The sequence below is a fragment of the Schistocerca piceifrons genome, chromosome 1 (genome assembly GCF_021461385.2).
Source record: "Schistocerca piceifrons isolate TAMUIC-IGC-003096 chromosome 1, iqSchPice1.1, whole genome shotgun sequence".
NCBI classification, from domain to species: domain Eukaryota; kingdom Metazoa; phylum Arthropoda; class Insecta; order Orthoptera; family Acrididae; genus Schistocerca; species Schistocerca piceifrons.
The window spans coordinates 1143934222-1143955142 of NC_060138.1; the positions used below are offsets into that span (position 1 = coordinate 1143934222).

At 43.1% G+C, this 20921-nt stretch overlaps 2 protein-coding genes and 1 pseudogene across 2 annotated transcripts in view; all 3 read right to left on the reverse strand.

Annotated features, from left to right (window-relative positions):
• LOC124780939 (28S ribosomal protein S31, mitochondrial) overlaps window positions 1–20921 on the reverse strand; it is a 250757-nt gene that overhangs the window by 127538 nt on the left and 102298 nt on the right. The window lies entirely within an intron of this gene.
• LOC124778645 (sialin-like) overlaps window positions 1–20921 on the reverse strand; it is a 93546-nt gene that overhangs the window by 31665 nt on the left and 40960 nt on the right. The window contains exons 3-4 of the mRNA XM_047253658.1: window positions 15426–15640; window positions 8656–8889 (exon numbers count right to left, since the gene is read on the reverse strand). Coding sequence (XP_047109614.1) covers window positions 8656–8889; window positions 15426–15640 — 449 coding nt within the window. The remainder of the gene's footprint in view (window positions 1–8655; window positions 8890–15425; window positions 15641–20921) is intronic.
• LOC124717334 lies at window positions 12922–13039 on the reverse strand (annotated as a pseudogene).

Here is a 20921-nt window from a genome sequence, read left to right on the forward strand (position 1 = left end):
TAAATTGCGTAGATTCAAGTAGCTTTAGAAATGAGTGTTGAGGTAGTCCAAGACTAACTGTATTTCGATGTGCTTCAGAAAGAAAGCTCACTATTAACTTCAGTCACTAAATTAACTTTCGATTTTCCGGTTTCATTAATTCTTTTGCTAAATTAAGTGTAGCGAAATTTATTACTTCTGACAAACTTTCAGTTTTCACACTACACGTGTCAACCTTCAGTTGCCACGCTTCTAGTGCTAATTATATGTGTAATAACCTTTCTTTTTCAGTTATTATAGTAATTGTCCATAGGACTGGCGACCGTAATTTTCCCCCAAATCTCAAATATCTAATTACCGCTAGTTGATTGTTAATGTAACGGCCGCACATTTACTTTCTTTATTAACTTTATCCCTATTTCAAAATTAATTTCCACCAGTTTCACTTGCATTTTTCCTTTCATTTAGATGTAACCCTTTCCTCCCTCTTTACCGACAGGTTAACTTCGGTGACGATTGCTTTTCCAAAATTCCCATTAGGTGCATGCGGTTTCATTTTTCACTGTCATTAAGGTCGATAAGTGAGGGGGAGGTTACACACTTTCACGTAATAATCTATAGACACAGCGCCAACGTCGTCTGCGTACCGTTCACGTATTTGAGATTTAAAAATTTTAATAACCCTCAAAAAGGTACAACTTTCTAAAGTAGCCCATGATCTTTCTTAGGGTTCAAGCTATCTCCATATCAAATACCATCGGAATCGGTGCAGTGGTAGAGTCGTGAAAACGTAACACAGTGAGTTACTTTAGCAATTAATGATACTGGTATTCCTGTGAATTAAACACGTTGACAATTGAATAAGCATGGTATTGATTACGTTGAATCGTGTTACGTGGAACATATCAAACAAAAAAAATATTTTTTTCAAATATGACAAAGTTCAGAAGTGAAAGAGCAAATATTCCTCAAATCAATAAGTATCTTGTACTACACACTTTGTGAAGTAGTTTATATTCATCCTTAGGATTCAAGCTGTCACATGCCAAATTTCAAGGTTATCGGTTCACCGGTTTAGTCACGGAAACGTAACGGACCGTGTTAATTTCACATTTATAATACACTGAAGTTACAAAAAAACTGGTACAGGCATGCCTATTCAAATACAGAGATGTGTAAACGGGCAGAATACGGCGCTGCGGTCGACAACGCCTATACGAGACAACAAGTATCTGGTGCAGTTGTTAGCTGCTGCTGCAACAATGGCAGGTTATCAAGCTTTAAATGAGTCTGAACGTTGTGTTACAGTCGGCGCACGAGCGATGGGACACAATATCACCGCAGTAGCGATGAAGTAGGGATTTTCCCGTACGTTCATTTTACGAGCGTACCGGTAAAACACCAAATATCACTGCGGCCGGAAAAGTATCCTGCAGGAACGGGACCAACGATGACTGAAGAGAATCGTTCAACGTGACAGAAGTGCAACGCTTCCGCAAATTGCTCCAGATTTCATTGCTAGGCCATCAACAAATGTCAGCGTGCGAACCATTCAACGAAACATCATCGATATGGGCTTTCGTAGTCGAAGGTCCACTCGTGTACCCTTGATGACTGTACGACACAAAGCTTTACGCCTTGCTTGGGCCCGTCAACAACGACAATGGACTGTTGTTGACTGGAAACATGTTGACTGGTCGGACGAGTCTCGTTTCAAATTGCATCGAGTGGATGGACAGGGGAGACAACCTCATGAATCCATGGACCCTGCATGTCAGCTGGGGACTGTTCAAGCTGGTGGAGGCTCTGTAATAGTGTGGAATGCGTGCAGTTGAAGTGATATGGGACCCCTGATATGTCTACATACAACTCTGACAGGTGACACGCACGTAAGCATCCTGTCTGATCACCTGCATCCATTCATGTTCGTTGTGCATTCCTATGGAGCTGGGCAATTCCAGCAGAACAATCCGTCACCCCAAATGTCCAGAATTGCTACAGAGTGACCCCAGGAACATTCGTCTGAGTTTAAACACCCGCGCTGGCCACAAACTCCCCAGACATGAATATTACTGAGCATATCTGGGATGCCTGGCAACGTGTTGTTCAGAAGAGATCTCCACCCCCTCGTACTCTTACGGATTTATGGACAACCCTGCAGGATTCATGGTGTCAGTTCTCTCCAGCACTACTTCAGACATTAGTCGAGTCAATGCCACATCGTGTTGCGGCACTTCTGCTTGTTCGCAGGGGCACTACATGATGTTAGGCAAGTGTACCAGTTTCTTTGGCTCTTCGGTGTATTGTTCCATACTGCGCGTTGTATTCTTCAAATCAATAAATATGTTGTGCTTCACGCTTTCTACAGTAGCCTATGTTGTTCATCAGTGTTCGAGCTATCATCATACTAGATTTCATCAAAATCGGTTCAGCGGTTTAGTCCTGAAAACCTAATAGACAGTTACTTTGGAATTATAATATTAGTGTAGATATAATGCACAGCCAAGGAGCCTGGTTAACATAATTAAAGTTTTGCGTCTTCAACCATGAAGATATTGCATTCCGATCTCAGCGCCAATGCATGTTTAACACATAAATTAAGTTGTAAAATAATCAGACGTTTAAAGCTTTCTTATACTTGGGAGTTCGATCCTATGAATGATCGGGTTTGGGATTACTGGTGGTTACTAAAAGAGAACACTGTTGATTGTGTTTCCAAGCAACTTTAGGCAAGAGGATTTAGCTTTTCTGGACGGTCTTCACATTAAGTCGCAGACACTCATTTACTGTGGTCTCAACAAAAGTTGTAACGCCGAATCTTGTTGCCCCACAACTGTCGCATCTCATTCTGTGTGCGAAGAAGAGAGTCCGGTCAGGGGCAAAGAAGTAGGTCACAGAGCTTTTGTTTAGCCATCTCGTTTTAAGGGGTTTCCCTAAAGAGCTTGAGGTGTGTGCTTTGATACGACCTCTGTCGATTCTATATCCTGCTCGCTCCCCTCTTGGAAACTGGGGTACAGACTTTATTCATCACAGAACTATCAAGTATATCTAGAAATGATTGACTGTCATTATACTAAATCTTTTAGTACTGACGAATGAAACGGGAGACACTGTGTCTTTAGTAAGCGTTACATAACTTGTGTTTTTAGCGTTCCAGACCTCAAGTGATAAAAACAGAACCATTATACTTTTATAGGATCACTTTCTATTCCGTCTGTCTGTCTGTCTATCAGTTTCTCAGGAACAGATAGAGAGAGGTACCAAGCTGAAATGTGCATCACATAAGGTCTTTCGGTTCCTTAAGCTTCTAAGACGTCACAATCATTTTGATACTGGCAAAATCGCTGACCAAAACCTATAATGTACTTCTCGTTTGCCTAAAATCATGGAATTTGAAAAGAAGCAGGGTTTCACAATACAAAATCCGAAAATCGTTAATTTGTAATTATATAACTTATAAAATATTTTTTTACCGTTTTTTGTCCATTTGTCTGTCTGTTAAGACACTTTTTTTTTCGGAATCAGGTAGAGATGTTAAGTTAAAATTTATGTGAAATACTGAAGTCTACTTTCTATAAGCGGTGTAAAAAATTTAAATTTGTAATTCAATGAAATCAAAAGCTATGACCATTTTTGTCACATATTTTGAAGCAAACTCACTGGTTGAAACCTTTAAGATCTGTCAGTCTTCGTTTTAAGCTACCGTTGGCCACTCGACGATGTGGAAGTCACCAGAAACAACACGTGTTTCTAATTCCACGTTAAACTGTAGGTCCCCTTTCCCCAGTTGGATAACTGGTTCGGGTTAGGGACTCGCAAGTCGCTGAAGAGGCGTCCAGTAGAAAGACTTGTACCAGGCTATTGAGCCACACGAAATTATTATTATTACCTGTATATATGGCCCAACAGCCTTGCTGCAGTGGTAACACCGGTTCCCGTCAGATCACCGAACTTAAACGCTATCAGACTGGGCTAGTACTTGGATGGGTGACCCTCCGGTCTGCCTTCGCCCTCTCTCTATCCACCTCCTCCTCTCCCTCTCTCTCTAGCCATCCCCCGTGTCCCTCGCATCCAGGCCTACTGTCTGCGAAATGTGTTCTGAATAAAGTTAGTAGTAAAGAAGTAATAAATTTAAACGTCTTGCATTCGGTTTTTATGAAGTCGTATCTCCCATAATAAGTGTCGTACAATGATGTAATGTTTCTGGTACATTCAGTGGTATATGCGAATAGTGTCTGCAAAATGTGTCACAAATACAGTTTGTAGTAAAGAAATGATAATTTAAATGACGTGCTTCATGTGGCAGTTTTACTACATGAACAGCGAAAATGTAGTAAGCCACGAACAGTTTTTGTTTTCTGCATTTTGTGGCGGTCGACAGCGAGAAAAAGTTTCTTAGGTGTTTGAAATTATGTGTAAAATTTCTTGTAAGTCTCTAAGTCCTCTCATTCTCAAATAGTGGATAATTAAAGTATGGGTACTGTCGTGTCGCGGGCTACACTGCTTTTTCACCCTCACTGCCATTCCTTTCATAGGCTGGTGGTTCTTTACCCCACCAACCTCAAGAGGAGGGTTTGGTCTCATCAGCGCCAGACATAAATGTCGGACCTTACTAATCAACCGTATGCATAAAACTATCAACAAAGACACACCGAGCTTAATAAAGAACTTAATGCTAAATTGGAAGCCATGCAGTATAATGCCACCCATTAACGTGAAAGACGATTACTGTTTATGAAGTAAAAATTCACGCAGTGGACACCAAATGAAAAAGCTACTCCTTATGTTTCTGATCTAGACTGCCATAAAAATGCGAAGAAATTGTTAATCAGAATACAGGGAGAAGTTGTAGTCTAATTCACAATCGATTTATTGCTTTTAAACAAGACAAGACAACAAAATTATTAAAGAAACATCATACAAAAAATATTTATTCAACAAAAGCCTTACTAAAATGGGATCTATGGTGGCGAAAGTGATCTGCTGGGGATCGACACACGACACTAACCAGAACACTACTCGCCTTATCTCACTTCATACACGTGAATCCAGGTTATGGCATCAAATTACGCCACCACCGAGCATCTACATTCTACCATACAAAAAAAGGAAAAATATGGTTCGAAAGGACAGGGTGCTGAGAAATAGATATTATAGCCCTACTTCGCAGCAGCGAATACTTTACCATACTACTGGTCAAGGCGCCACACTACGATGCATTCGCCGACTGAAGTCACGGAGGTTCGAATCCTGCCTCGGGCATGGATGTGTGTGATGTCCTTAGGTTAGTTAGGTTTAAGTAGTTCTAAGTTCTAGGGGACTGATGACCACAGCAGTTGAGTCCCATAGTGCTCAGAGCCATTTGAACCATTCTTTTGAAGTCACGGACGGCGGCAATCTGTTATTAAATGCGCGTTACCGAAAAATGCAAGTACGAGGTCTTGCGTTCGGTTAATTCAGAATGCAGGTACTTCCCTAAGAGCCTCTGAAACCCCGATGGATTCCAGTGTGCAGGTGGACCCGTTTGCTGGTCTGCCAAACCAATTTGACTCTGTGCCACGACTGTGCGTATCGGAATACGTCGAATGTTCTGACAGCCGACTAAGGACAAATAAGTACACCCAAGCGTCACTCGTTGTGACCGTGATGATATAAGCGCTACCTCTGACGGTTCAGAAGGTGACTGGCACAGGCTCTAAGTCGCGCCCTAGTAATGGACGCAAGTCTCACCGTTTAGGTAGAGACCTGCAGTTCTTTACTAGCGAAGTGCCAGTACAAGAGACTTGTACAAGAGTCGATCTCCCTTTCTGTGTGTTGCCTCCTCAGCTCGGTTCCGAAAGCACATTTCTTTTTTTTGACTTCCCCCAATTTCACATAAGCCAATCACGAGCTGGAGCCCGGCATTCTAAGCTCAGTGAATGGTCTTTGCACTGCAAACCGATTTGACCAATCAGAGACTTAAAGGTAATTGGCAGAAAACGGAAAAAAATTCAGCTTTATGGCCTCTTTCCCACATGTTTGCCGTGTCTTTTGCTGACACAATACAGGGTGGAAGCACAGCCCTCCATAAACAGCTTGTTATCTCCCGTGTTGCGTCCATTTCAAAGTTTGCAAAGAACAGCCATAAACTAGCAATGACAAAACATGTTTTGAAACAGAGTCTGCATGTCTGGGCGCCAGTTTTCCTGTCCCACGGACATTTGCAGAGCGTTTACATTTCTTTTGGCGGCTTGCTCGCTAACAAGGCCTACAATGCGCTGTCGGCGACCTTTTGGCGCTAGGCCGTATACCTGGACATCTGCTCCTGCCTGTGGCATCAAGCTTAATGTGTTTCTGCATAATACAACCGCGACATGGAGCCGTCTGGAAATGTCTCTTCATCGTTCTCCAGGAAAAAAACGCGCTTTGTCGCCCCACCAAAGCCTTGCTTTTACTGCAGTCGTTTAAATCGGCACCCTGTTCCTTTGAATGCTGATAAAGCTTACCGTATTTCTTTCCCTAGAGTGCGCAAACAAGACCATAAACTGTTGCCCACCATTTCATCACAATGTATGAAGATGGAGCAATGAATAATCCACTGCTGGTGTCCAAACTAAGTTTTGTATTGATTGATTATTTTTTGTATGGTCACTCTTCTTTCGTTCAAGAAATTTAACAATTCATTTTTCCGCTTCTCATAATGGAGGTGTTATGTATCTGAAAGACTGCGTTCAATGATTTTTGGCTTGGCTCTGAGCGCTATGCGACTTAACTTCTGAGGCCATCAGTCGCCTAGAACTTAGAACTACTTAAACCTAACTAACCTAAGGACACCACACACATCCATGCCCTAGGCAAGATTCGAACCTGCGATTGTAGCGGTCGCTCAGTTCCAGACTGTAGTGCCTAGAACCGCACGGCCACTCTGGCCGGCAATGATTTTTGAATCACTTTCGTTTTCTGTAAGTGTAAAACAATGTTTCATGCACAACTGCATTTTTGGGTACTGTTTGTAGTGATGCATTATTCTCACATTGTAAAACTGATAGTGTTTGTATTGATGTTCAATATAATCACTTTCACTGGGTAAAAAGAGTGATTCTTTCCAGACAGTAAATAATATGAGTACTAAGTTTGGTTGTAGTCATTCCAGTGGTTTAGGAGTAGATGTGGCACATACATATGTACATCCATTCTTATAATTTGTATGGTCTGTAAATTATTGACATGGTATATATGAGAGGGTTTCAAAAACCGGAATTATTTAAAAAATACTGCTCACTTTTATTCAAATACCATTACAGACCTTCAAAATAATCTCCCTCAGACACGATACAACGACTCTGGCGTTCAGTCCCTTTTTGATGGCCTGTTGCGTACGCCCGAAACTTGTTTGTTTAGCTCTCAACCACCCAGAAAATAACAACGCCAAAGCTCTTTTCTCACTGCAGGACACAGGTGGAAGTCACATGGCGCTAGGTCCAGTGAATAAGGTGGATGTGGCATCACCTCAATGCCTAATTCAGTGATTGTTTCTTGAGTCTCAATGGCACGAGGAGCCAGTGTGTTATCCTGTTAAGAGATACATCCATTTCGAGCAATATGTGGTCTTTTTGTTGCACTTTTCCTCCTTAATGGCCTCCTCAATATCTCAGAATAGTAATTCGCAGTAACAGTACATTGCTCATTCACCCCATGATCGTATGCAATGCCTTGCTTATCGAAGAAGATGAGATGCATGACTTTTCCTGTACTTTGTTGACTTTTAGCCTTTTGGCTCTTGGACTTTAAGGAAGTTTGCTTTGGGCACTGTCCTATTTTTTTCTCTGGATTATTGTGATGAAACGAGGATTCGTCGCATGTGATGACTTTGTCCAAAAAATCTGGTTCTCACTGAAGTATTCCCTTCCACTGTTGACACGCCATCACACGGTGAGCCTTCTGTTCGTCACTGATAACACAAGGCACCTACTTTGCTGCAACTTTTCTGTCCTTCGTACAATGTCTTCAGCTGATCCGTAAGACATATTCATAATCTCTGCAATCTCTGTTAACGATATATGACGGTCGTCCCACAACATGACATCAGTGGTGTAGACACTGGTCTCAGTCTTCGAAGTTGGGGGCCTTCCTGGACTTCGAACATCCACAAGATCATTTTTACCCTCCCAAAATCGTTTATGCCATTCAAAAATTTGTATTTTCCCCGTGGCTTGCTCTTTGTAGGCTTGTCGCAACATTTCCAGTGTTTGTGATGGTGTTTCGTCAAGCAGAACGCAAAATCTAATAGACGCGCGCTGCTGCAACTTGAGATCCATATTGTGTACAGTAAACACGCACGTACGCTTTCCCTGCTTCCATCCAACTGTGTAGCGCCAGTCGACTGACGCGTGTGGTATTACGTCAGCCAAGGTCAGACCTTTTCTGTACTGCCAACACCAATCTCAAGCGCGGGCGCATTAAAATGCAAAAAAAGAAAAAAAAAGAAAAAAAAATTCCGGTTATTTTTGACACCCCCTTCTACTGTTGTGTTGAACTGTCAAAGGAAAAACAGATAAAAATTAAGTACACAAGTAAAAATAAAGAAATATCAAGTTATGTGAAATTTTCTTGAAGGTATGGGTTTGTTTGCAGCATGATTCATCCAGAATAGATGTAAGTAAGTGTCAGAATGCTTCTAAGAGTCACTGTACTCACACTTTGCATATCGAAGTGGAGGACACTGGCGAGGTAGAGGGGCAGTGAGGAGATGTAGATATAGAAGGTCCAGTCGAAGATCACCATGATGGCGATGAGGGCCCACAGCGCCGGGGTCGTCAGCACGCTCTTCCACGGCACGGGAAGTCGCTTCTGCAACGTAACGACACGCACGGTGGAGAATGTCTCTTCCGTGAACATGAGAAACAGCTGCGGAGCAAGCTCGTCGCTTTCCTAAGGGTGGAGAGTTGCACATAGAATACAGGCATGCAAATTGTAGTATAAAAGCACTGCAGTGTGAAATCGAAGATGAACGAGGACGTAACCTCCTGTGCATCTGCACACAAGTCCAGGAGATAGAACCGGTTCTAAAGAAACGCCCGTTTTACACATTTCTGGTCAAAATCGACTACTCAAAGTGCGTGCGCCTTGCGTGCCTGCGTGTAAATCAGCAACCAACCACGACGCGAGTGTAAATCGGCAACCTACCAAGAGTCGAGTACGTATATAGCGTCAATGATCTATGGATTGTGCCGAGTATGGAGTTCTAAATTTCCGAGTATGATGCACGCTGCGCATGCGCAGAGAGACCCCATGTGGGAGCATCAGCTAACGTCTGAAATTATAACCTATTCTGGTCGAGTTACTCCCATTATAGCAACTAATTTTGTGCTTCCGTGTCTTCTTAATCTTTATTATGTTTTTTGTTTTGTTCTCGTAGCACATTGAAAAGTTACAGGATGTCCTGGCATTTTTTCCTACCAACGTCCTCCTACAAGAGAGACGAAATATCTGAAAGCAGAAAGTATTTACGTTTTACAGAGAAAATGCAAAAATAAGAATGTAAACAGATAGCACTGTTTTAATGAAAATTATCTGAATGGGGAAGAAGTCAGAGTGCTGGACAAGAAAAATAATTTTCGGTTGTTATTTGGCGCACAACAAGAAAGCAACATACAAAGGATAAAGCAAAAAGCCATTATTTACTGCTTTCTACGTACTGTCTGACGTGTTTGCAAGTACATGTTTTCTCGAGCGAATACATGCATATGTTCTGAAATGTTTGGATGACACTATTCCTATTCCTTCAGTTCTCAGGAGTGTAGAGAATTTTCCACACGACCGTTGACAAGAACTTCCGCTATGAATTCTGTGCTGGTGATCAATAAACTCTATTGTCATTGCTTGTTCCTACTTCTGGTTACTGTATTTCGATTTTTTCGTGCGCATGACAGTCTCTCACAACCTCGCTTTCACCAATCACAAGTCAAACTGCACAACAGACAGCTCTCACAACCACCCGCAATTTTGGCGCTGACGTAAAACGGAAATGGCCACACGGAACAGACAAGACTCACAATCAGTACGGGAAGACAACGCCAGGGGCGCTGCAAGAGATGAACTTGTCTCGACTAGTTAACTGAGACGATAAAGTCGATCGTGTAGAAGGATTATAACAGATTCGTCGCGGCTGTAGCTGAAGCGACAGAAGACGCCACAATAAGAAGAGATAGAAACGGCAATCAGTTTTCTCGAGGAGTAACGGTAGCTCGTGCTTTGAGAAGTCCCTCGTGCTCAGTGTTTTATAGTGCTTCATACTCTCTCTGTTAGTGCCCGACCATTAGTGTTTGTCCAGGGTGAGCACAAAGTCTTGCCATGATTATAAAAAATTATTACAGAATAACGGTTTGACATAATAATTTACATTTGATGCCGTTACATAGGTTAGTGTTACCACTTACGGCCGCGCGTGATTAGCCGAGCGGTCTTAGGCGCTGCAGTCATGGACTGTGCGGCTGATCCCGGCGGAGGTTCGAGTCCTCCCTCGGGCATGGGTGTATGTGTTTGCCCTTAGGATAATTTAGGTTAAGTAGTGTGTAAGCGTAGGGACTGATGACCTTAGCAGTTAAGTCCCATAAGATTTCACACACATTTGAACATTTTTAAGACCACTTACGTTAGTAAACCTCAACGTGTGCTCCCTTGGTAGCTCGGAGAATGTCGAGGCGGTATTTAAGTTCCCGCCTTGTGTTTCGTAATATGTGTTTTGTCACAGTACCCACAGCAGCTTGTATCCTAGCCACCAGTTCGTCGACGTCAGCAACTGGTGTGACGAAGACTCTGCCCTTGATATAGCCACAGAAAAAAAAGTCAAGGGGCGTAATGTCTGGAGAGCGGGGTGGCCAGGGTGTTGGTGCGTTCCTTCCAATCCACCGATCCGGAAATGTTTAAATGTTTCATCCATCAAATCATGCACTATCAAAGCCCAGTGTGTGTGTGTGTGTGTGTGCGTGTGTGGGGGGGGGGGGGGTCCATCTTGCTGGAAAATTATCCATGGTTGATATTCTTCTAACTGTGGGGCAATGCTAGCGGTAACGGATTTTTCCGCGAAGAAAACCGGTCCAAAAATTTGTTATGCATGAGGCCGCACCAAACATTCACTTTTTCGCTGTCTCGCTGTAACTGTACAGTAGCATGTGGAGAATCTGAACCCCATATACGAACATTATGCCTATTTACCATTCCACTGACATGAAAGGTGGATTCATCGGTAAAGCATATGCGATTTAAGTAATCGTTAGCGCCATCAATCCTATTGAGAATCTCAGTTGCCAATTCAGCACGTGTCAGCAAATCATTCGGTTGCAAAGGACAGCACAATTTGCACTTTGTATGCATGCAATCTAAGCCTTTCATGGAGAATCTTCACCACACTGCTTGTGGCATTTGAAGTTCACGTGATGCTTGACGAGTTGATTTAGACGGACTCCGTTGAAAGGATTGCCGAACTCGATCAACAGTTGCATGAGTCACACGAGGCTGCCACTTTAAGGACGATCTTCAACGCTGCCTGTTTCGCTAAACTTTGCATACCATCGCTTTACTGATTTAACGTCAGGAGGACTGCGTCCATAAGAAGCCCAAAATTTACGCTGAACACTGATAGGCGATTTCGTTTCGTGAAACCAAAGCACAATCGCGCTTTCTCCTGCTTCGACGCCATTTCGCCAGCAACTAACGTGACCTAACAGACCGTGTTGTGGAGCACTAGCGCCATCTATTGGTCACAACAACTACTAACACTAACCTAAGTAACGGCATCAAATGTAACGTATTTTGTCAAACGGTTATGCTGTTATAAATTTTTGTAATCAGGGCAAGACTTTGTGCTCACCCTGTATATCGAAGTGCTGGATGCCGGTATCTCTCAGCTTGCAAATGTTTGAAGAATGTTGTAGCAAACTTGCTGAAGCTACTGACTGAATAATACTTTTGCTATTGGTTTCATCAGCCTGATCATCAGACGGACACTTTAAATTCATTTTAGCGCAATACTGGCACTGACCGAGCAAAAATCAGTCATCATTCACGGAATCACAGTTACTGTAAATAAGCGCTTTCCCAAACATTTTCTGAAAAATTAATGCAGAGGATATGAAACAGTCCTGGCAGATTAAAGCTATGTGCGAGACCGGAACGCAGTCCCTTTTTTCTTTTCCTTTATTTCATTTCGTTCGTTGTTTTTTGACACCCGTTAAAGTTCATCGTTGATCTATTCACTCAGTTTTTTTTATTACAGATGGCAGCTAACCCTCTGATCGAACACGCTGAGCTAAGGCGTCAGTGATCCGGGGACCTACACCTTTCGCCGGCAAGTGCTATATCGACAGAGCTACCCAAGCACGACTCATAAACCGCACTCAAAGCTTCACTTCCCAGCTTTCGTCATAAGCGAGTACGTCCAGAATCACTATGCAGACTGAATCCGATCTCATCCTAGAACGCGACCCAACTCCTAATTGGTCCAGGCCATAAGTTCTTGACATCATCACAGATCTTTTAACACGCTACATTCACCAGTCAACATTACTATGCCACTGTACTGCTTCCTCATGTGCCTCTTTCCAGTTGTGCATTCAGCTCTGACTTCATTTTTTGTGGGCGAGAAGTGTGGCAGAAACGCTACAGCGGGCTGCTAGATTTATTACCAGTAGGTTTGATTGATACGAAAGAATTACGGATATGCTTTGGGAACTCAAATGCCAACCGCTGGAAGTAAAAAAGCACTCCGTCATCAGGCCACAAGTGGCCCATCGGGACCATCCGACCGCCGTGTCATCCTCAGATGAGGATGCGGATAGGAGGGGCGTGTGGTCAGCACACCGCTCTCCCGGTCGTTACGATGGTTTTCTTTGACCGGAGCCGCTACTATTCGGTCGAGTAGCTCCTCAATTGGCATCACGGGGCTGAGTGCACCCCGAAAAACGGCAACAGCACGTGGCGGTCCGGATGGTCACCCATCCAAGTGCCGGCCACGCCCAACAGCGCGTAACTTCGGTGATCTGACGGGAACCGGTGGATCTACTGCGGCAAGGCCGTTGCCGCTGGAAGTAAGACGACGTTCTTTTTGGGGAACGCTACTGAGAAAATTTAAAGAACCGTCATTTGAAGCTAACTGCAGTCCCATCAATCTGCTGCGACTCGCGGTTCGCCTAACGACCACGAAAATCAGGTAACAGAAATTACGATCAGTACGGAGTCGCATAGATATCCGTTTTTCCACTCGCTCTGTTTGCGAGTAGAACAGGAAAGGGAATCTCTAATAGTGGTACAACGTACCATCCGCCGCTCGCGGTATGATAGCTTGCAGAGTAGGTACGTAGATGTAGATGTATTTGACCTTTTCTGCCCATGCCATGTTCCTAATCCATTAGAGATGAAAACATTTCTATACGACTTTCTTGCGTTCACAACGCCAGATTTGCACCTGGTGGCCAAAACTGGAACTAATCTTTTTCCAGTGTAAACCGGTTCCGCATTAACGCGTTTGTATATCTAGCATGTTTCGCTGATAAACGATAATTACTGCCCACGCAGGGCCTCTGTGAGTACTTGCACTTCAGTTGTAGCCGGCTGCAGTGACCGAGCTACAGTCCGGAACCGCACTGCTGCTACGGTCCCAGGTTCGATTCCTGCCTCGGGCATGCATGTGTGTGATGTCCTTAGGTTAGTTAGGTTTAAGTAGTTCTAAGACTAGGGGACTGATTGTGACGCTACAACGCAGTCCTTACTATGATTTTTTTCGCTTACTTAACACATGAAACTGTTTGTATACGATGTATTGTCTAGTGTAGATATGTATTGTAAATACTATGTTTAAATTATGTAATATTGAACACTGGCAAGTCAGGGCATATTTAGTTAAAATTGAAGTCAGAGAGATTGTTTTGTCGCGCCTCTGGGCGCGGGAGCACGCCAGCGGGTAGTAGTAGCAGTGACGCTGTGCTCGGAGTCGAGTGCTGCTATTCATAGCTGTGTTACATCTAACGGATAGTTTGTGGATATAAGTACGATGGGAAAGTAACGGTCGGCAAATCTGGAAGCATGGCCGGGCAAGTTATTATGAATTAATGGGCATAGTGCTGAAGAAACGAGGACTTAAATGTGAAGCGCACTGTGGGCCCGAGTCGCAACAGTAAAAGCCCGCTGCCACATTGTGTCGCCGCCGTGGTCTTCCGTCGATACACCGACAACGAGGGAAGTAAGATCCACGTAATTTTCGTACGATAAAATTGTAGAAGGCTTGCCAGTGGCTGTGCTTTTCTCTGAAGTTGAACAATTAATAACAAGCACTTTATAATCGAAGTGTTGCAGTTACATTCCGCACGACAATAACGCCGAGTAGGTTCCTTCCGATCCTTACCTAATTGAACCGAGTGTGTAACGCCGTTATCAAGAGAAAATATGTTAATTATTAAATTATTTGCATAGACGATGAAGAGTAAATTTCAGACTGGTTATCGTAGTTAATTGTTGCACTTCATAAGCTTACGCCAACCGTAGTAACTTAATAATAGACTGAAGTAATAAATTTGATTATTAAGATTTACTTCAATGCATATTCAGCTGAAGTTAGTTCAAGGAAACTATAAAGCTTATTCCACATGACAGTCCCCCAGTTAATGAATTATTATCATTCAAAACATAGTTAATCAATTATTGTCAATATATTTCATTATCAGTAGATTAAACTGTGCAAAGTACCTAATTTTAAAGACAGAATGACAGTCTATTATTCAAAATCTGTGTTGTCAGCCTTGCACTTAGCTGACAAATTATGAACAAAATAATTATCAAAATACTTATTGAAAGTTAACCATTAATGTTTAAGTGTAGTTAGATTGTTATGACATTGTTTTATATGACTACTGAGCCTGACACAGCACTTACGTAATAGTTCCCGTTCCACCTGCTACGCTACAAACAGGTAAACTTTACTTTTGACTCAATTATTCACGTACTTAACAGTACTGTCGCTCATCAGTTGAGCTGGCGACCGATTTTTTAATTGCTTTTACAGCTTAATCATTTCTTTCGGCAAAATTTCCACTGGCAAAATTTATTTCCAAATTATTTCCATTATTTCATTTACCGATCGTTATTGAATGAAATTACTCATTCAATGACGATCAAGTTATAACGTCTCCTGTTTCCCGCAGAATAACCATTATTTACTTCGGATTCGGATGCCTTATCCCGACGCGGGTCAAAATTCATAACTCACGGTCATTGTCAACTAGTAATTTCGCAAATCCCGGGAAGCGGGGGGGGGGGGGGGGTGTTATATGATGACCTCAGATGTTAAGTCCCATAGTGCTTAACGCCATTTGAAACATTTTGTAACCACGCGGTAGCATTAACTAATAAGCGAAGAGAAGTAGATGCAGCTAGCGTGCTTTTGCGATTAATGTCGCTGCAGCCGGCGTTACCTTGTTGATGGGCAGGATGTAGGCCTCGATGTAGCAGCGCTCGGCAGGGTCGATGCTTGGATGCTTGGCCGGCGAGTCGGCGACCAGCAGGAACCAGGGGATGCACCAGAGCAGGCCGACGGCGCCAAAGGAATAGAAGGCGAGCGGCCAGCCGCCGGCCATCTCGCACATGGCACCCGTCAGCGCCATCGACGCGATGACGCCGACGTACATCCCTGCCGGCGAACGCAACCAGTAAGAGGTACTCTGACAGGGCGCCCACACGTAACAGTACAGGCTACTCTACACTGAAACGCCAAAGAAACTGGTATAGACATGCATATTCAAATACAGAGATATGTAAACAGGCAGAACACGGCGCTGCGGTCGGGAACGCCTATACAACACAACAACTTGAAAGGTCTCTGTTGGATTCCTTTCATGTTAATTTTTTAAAACTGTTGTCATTTATGGCATACATTCCACTTCTAAATTTACTGTGGTGTTTCTGACTATCTGGGAGGAGACTGAGCAGTGGAACGTGTTACTTTTACACATAATCAAGAACGATCTGTCACACTACTACACTTTAAAACACAGTTTATATGTCATTCATGTCACACAGTCTCATACGGAACCTACATCCGCTTTCTTTTATATACTGTATAAGATAAGATACTGTCATCCCCCTTCCCTTCTGTCTGATAGGATGTCTACATCTACATTTACATCTATATCTACATTTATACTCCGCAAGCCACCCAACGGTGTGTGGCGGAGGGCACTTTACGTGCCACTGTCATTACCTCCCTTTTCTCTTCCAGTCGCGTATGGTTCGCGGGAAGAACGACTGTCTGAAAGCCTCCGTGCGCGCTCTAATCTCTCTAATTTTACATTCGTGATCTCCTCGGGAGGTATAAGTAGGGGGAAGCAATATATTCGATACCTCATCCAGAAACGAACCCTCTCGAAACCTGGCGAGCAAGCTACACCGCGATGCAGAGCGCCTCTCTTGCAGAGTCTGCCACTTGAGTTTGCTAAACATCTCCGTAACGCTATCACGGTTACCAAATAACCCTGTGACGAAACGCGCCGCTCTTCTTTGGATCTCCTCTATCTCTTCTGTCAACCCGATGTGGTACGGATCCCACACTGATGAGCAATACTCAAGTATAGGTCGAACGAGTGTTTTGTAAGCCACCTCCTTTGTTGATGGACTACATTTTCTAAGGACTCTCCCAATGAATCTCAACCTGGTACCCGCCTTACCAGCAATTAATTTTATATGATCATTCCACTTCAAATCGTTCTGCACGCATACTCCCAGATATTTTACAGAAGTAACTGCTACCAGTGTTTGTTCCGCTATCATGTAATCATACAATAAAGGATTCTTCTTTCTATATATTCGCAATACATTACATTTGTCTATGTTAAGGGTCAGTTGCCACTCCCTGCACCAAGTGCCAATCCGCTGCAGATCTTCCTGCATTTCGCTACAATTTTCTAATGCTGCAACTTCTCTGTATACTACAGCATCATCCGCGAAAAGCCGCATGGAACTTCCGACACTATCTACCAGGTCATTTATATATATTGTGAAAAGTAATGGTCCCATAACACTCCGCTGTGGCACGCCAGGGGTTACTTTAACGTCTGTAGACGTCTCTCCATTGATAACAACATGCTGTGTTCTGTTTGCTAAAAATTCTTCAATCCAGCCACACAGCTGGTCTGATATTCCGTAGGCTCTTACTTTGTTTATCAGGCGATAGTGCGGAACTGTATCGAACGCCTTCCAGAAGTCAAGGAAAATAGCATCTACCTGGGAGCCTGTATCTAATATTTTGTGGGTCTCATGATCAAATAAAGCGAGTTGGGTCTCACACGATCGCTGTTTCCGGAATCCATGTTGATTCCTACAGAGTAGATTCTGGGTTTCCAAAAACGACATGATACTCGAGCAAAAAACATGTTCTAAAATTCTACAACAGATCGATGTCAGAGATATAGGTCTAGTTTTGCGCATTTGCTCGACGACCCTTCCTGAAGACTGGGCCTACCTGTGCTCTTTTCCAATCATTTGGTACCTTCCGCTCCTCTAGAGACTTGGAATACACGGCTGTTAGGAGGGGGGCAAGTTCTTTCGCATACTCTGTGTAGAATCGAATTGATATTCCGTCAGGTCCAGTGGACTTTCCTCTGTTGAGTGATTCCAGTTGCTGATGAATGAGCAAATGTATTTCTAGTTGCATGCTTGATGGTAGCAGACAAGCCTGTCTGCTAGAGAACAGTAGGACCAATGTCGGAACAGGTAGCTACGCTTTCTAAAAGCAAAGAGGTTTCTGTTCTTAGTATGGTCCTGTCCGTCTCTTGTCATGTTGGTATAGGAAGCTGCCTCTCTGGTCACTTCCGTTTTGTATCTGGAAGCACCCTTGGTAGGGGCCCACGGCAGTCGGTCGGCGGCGAGCGTCTGAAGTGGTAAGATCTCCGGGTAAGCGCGTGTCTGCTACGTCCAGAGGACAATGGATTTCTTAAGTTCAGCCTAACTGAACATTTAATCACCTTTATTTCAGGTTTAGATCTAAAATATCTTATGTTATCTTAAATTGCAACGCAGTGTAGTTCGAGTGTGAAGTTCAGAATATCTTCCAGTAGTTGCTTTGTCACTACTTTGTGAGTAAAGTGGAACCACGTGTTGAGGATCCGTAACTCTAAGATCATCAATCTTAAATGCGAGTGTGTGTGAGATTATAACGTCTCGTCTTGACAATATTTTCCAATATAGCAACTTTTCTTTATGTTCAACACGCGTGGGGTGTACTTTGTGAGACCAGTACCACGTGCTTATACAATTGTTTGACCCATCAGGTTAATAGTAAGACAATAGTAACCAGTTCGAGGTTTTTCTTTTGTAAATTGCGTTTCGATGTAATTTATTTTAATTATCAAAATTATTGTGGAGTTACACTCTTTGTGTAAACCAAGTTGACCACGTGTAGCATGTGGTGTAGTCATCAAAGTAGCCCTCAGCTATTCTTTTTGCGAAGATTTCACAGAGAGTTAGTATGAATTTAGTATACCAGTGTGTGGTAATTTCATGACGGACAGGACTGCGCTACGTACGTAACTTCTCTGGGTGAAAATTGAATCGGTTAGTTGTGGTTAATTTCCTCTTGCATATGTTTCAACGTTCTTCGTGTGTTATTTTATGAATGCAGTGTTGTATGCAGTCTTCCAATCTTGGTCCAAATTTGATGTGTTCCGTAAGATTACAAACTCACATTTTCACAATCCTAAATAAGGCACCAGTTTAGTTATGAATCAAGTTTAATATGCTGAAATTTTAACGGAACAATGATCAATGTTAAAATAAAATCCAAATATAAACTGATTTATTTCTTTTTATTTAAATTCTCTTTATATATATATATATATATATATATATATATATATATATATATATATATATATATCAACGGTTGTCGTAAGATGACTATTAAAAGATTATAATTAATGTTAGTCTGGTTGGGAATTTGGTAAGCTAGACTGGATACCTGGTGAAACAGTTGCTCATTAATGCAAGCTTAACTTCCCTAGATAGCTGATAGCTTGTAACACGCTTTTATTGTCTTGAATATCAGCACCGCTTTCAGAACAAATTAATGCATCAACATTAAAAACTGTCTGGCACAATTGTTAAATCGATACTGCTGTTACAATGGCAGGTTTTCAAGGTTTAAGTGAGTTTGGACGTGGTGCTATAGTCGGCGCACGGGCGATGGGACACAGCAGCTCCGAGGTAGCGATGAAGTGGGAATTTTTCCGTTCGGACATTTCACGAGGGTACCGTGAATATCAGGAATCCTGTAAAACTTCAAATCTCCGACATCGCTGCGGCCGGAAAAAGATCCTGCAAGAATGGGACCAACGACGACTAAAGAGGATCGTTCCCGCAAATTGCTGCAGATTCCAATGCAGGGCCGTCAGCAAGTGTCAGCGTACGAACCATTCAACGAAACATCATCGATATTGGCTTTCGGAGCCGAAGACGCACTCGTGTACCTTTGATGACTGCACGACACAAAGCTTTATTCCTCGCCTGGGCCCGTCAAGACCGACGTTGGACTGTTTTCGACTGGAAACATGTTGCCTGGTCGAACGAGTCTCGTTTTATATTGTATCGATCGGATGGCAGTGTACGGGTGTGGAGACAACTTATGAGTCCAAGGACCCTGCACGTCAGCAGAGGACTTTTCAAGCTGGTGGAGACTCTGTAATGGTGTGGGGCGTGTACAGCTGGAGTGATATGGGATAGCTGATACGTCTAGATACGACCCCGACTCCGGCAAAACATCAAATCTCCGACATTGCTGCGGCCGGAAAAAGACCCTCCAGGAACGGGATCAACAACTGAAGAGAGTTGTTCAACATGACAGAAGTGCAACCCTTTCGCAAGTTGCTGCAGATTTCAATGCTAGGCCGTCAACAAGTGTCAGCGTGCAAACCATTCAGCGAAACATCACGGATATGAGGTTTTGGAGCCGAAGGTCAACTCGTGTACTCTTGATGACTGCAAGACACAAAGCTTTATGCCTCAACTGGGCCCATCAACACTGAAATTGGACTGTCGATGACAGGGAACATCTTGCCTGGTCGGAAGAGTCTCGTTTCAAATTGTATCAAGCGGATGAACGTTTAAGGGTATGGAGACAACCTCATGAATCCTCATGAATACATGTGAGCAGGACTCAGTTCAAACTGGTAGAGGTTCTGTAACTGTGGGGCGTGAGCAGTTGGAGTAATACGGGACCCCCATGAGACGTCTAGATACGACTCTGACTGGTCAAACACGCGCTAGCATCCTGTCTGATCACCTGCATCCATTCGTGTGCACTGCGCATTCCGACGGACTAGAGCAATTCCAGCAGGACAATGCGACACCCCACACGTCCAGAATTGTTACAGAGTGACTCCAGGAACACTCTTATGAGTTTAAACACTTCCGATGCCCACCAAACTCCTCAGATATGAATATTATTGAGCGTATCTGGGATGCCTTGCAAAGTGCTGTTCAAAAGAGATCACCGATTTATGGACAGCACTGCAGGATTCATGGTGTCAGTTCCCTCCAGTACTACTTCAGACATTAGTCGAGTCCATGCGACGTCGTGTTGCGGCACTTGTACGTCCTCGCGGGATGCTATTCAATACCAGGTGTACCAGTTTCTTTGGCTCTTCGGTGTATATTACGAAAGTGCTAGAACGAGCTCACAGGCACAGGAGCTAATGGTCACGTTGCAGGTTGCCTATCTAACAAGAAAAATTTGATTTTCTATATTTTATACAATTATTAACCGAACTCAAAGATTTAAAATGTGTAATGGAACTGAACAATAGCTCATCTTTTGCCACTTACAGTACTTGTCGATATAGTTAAGAAAAGGATTACCCAAAACACTTTATAAATATTCTAAAAAACAAGAAAAACGAAAAAACAATCGACGCACCACGAAG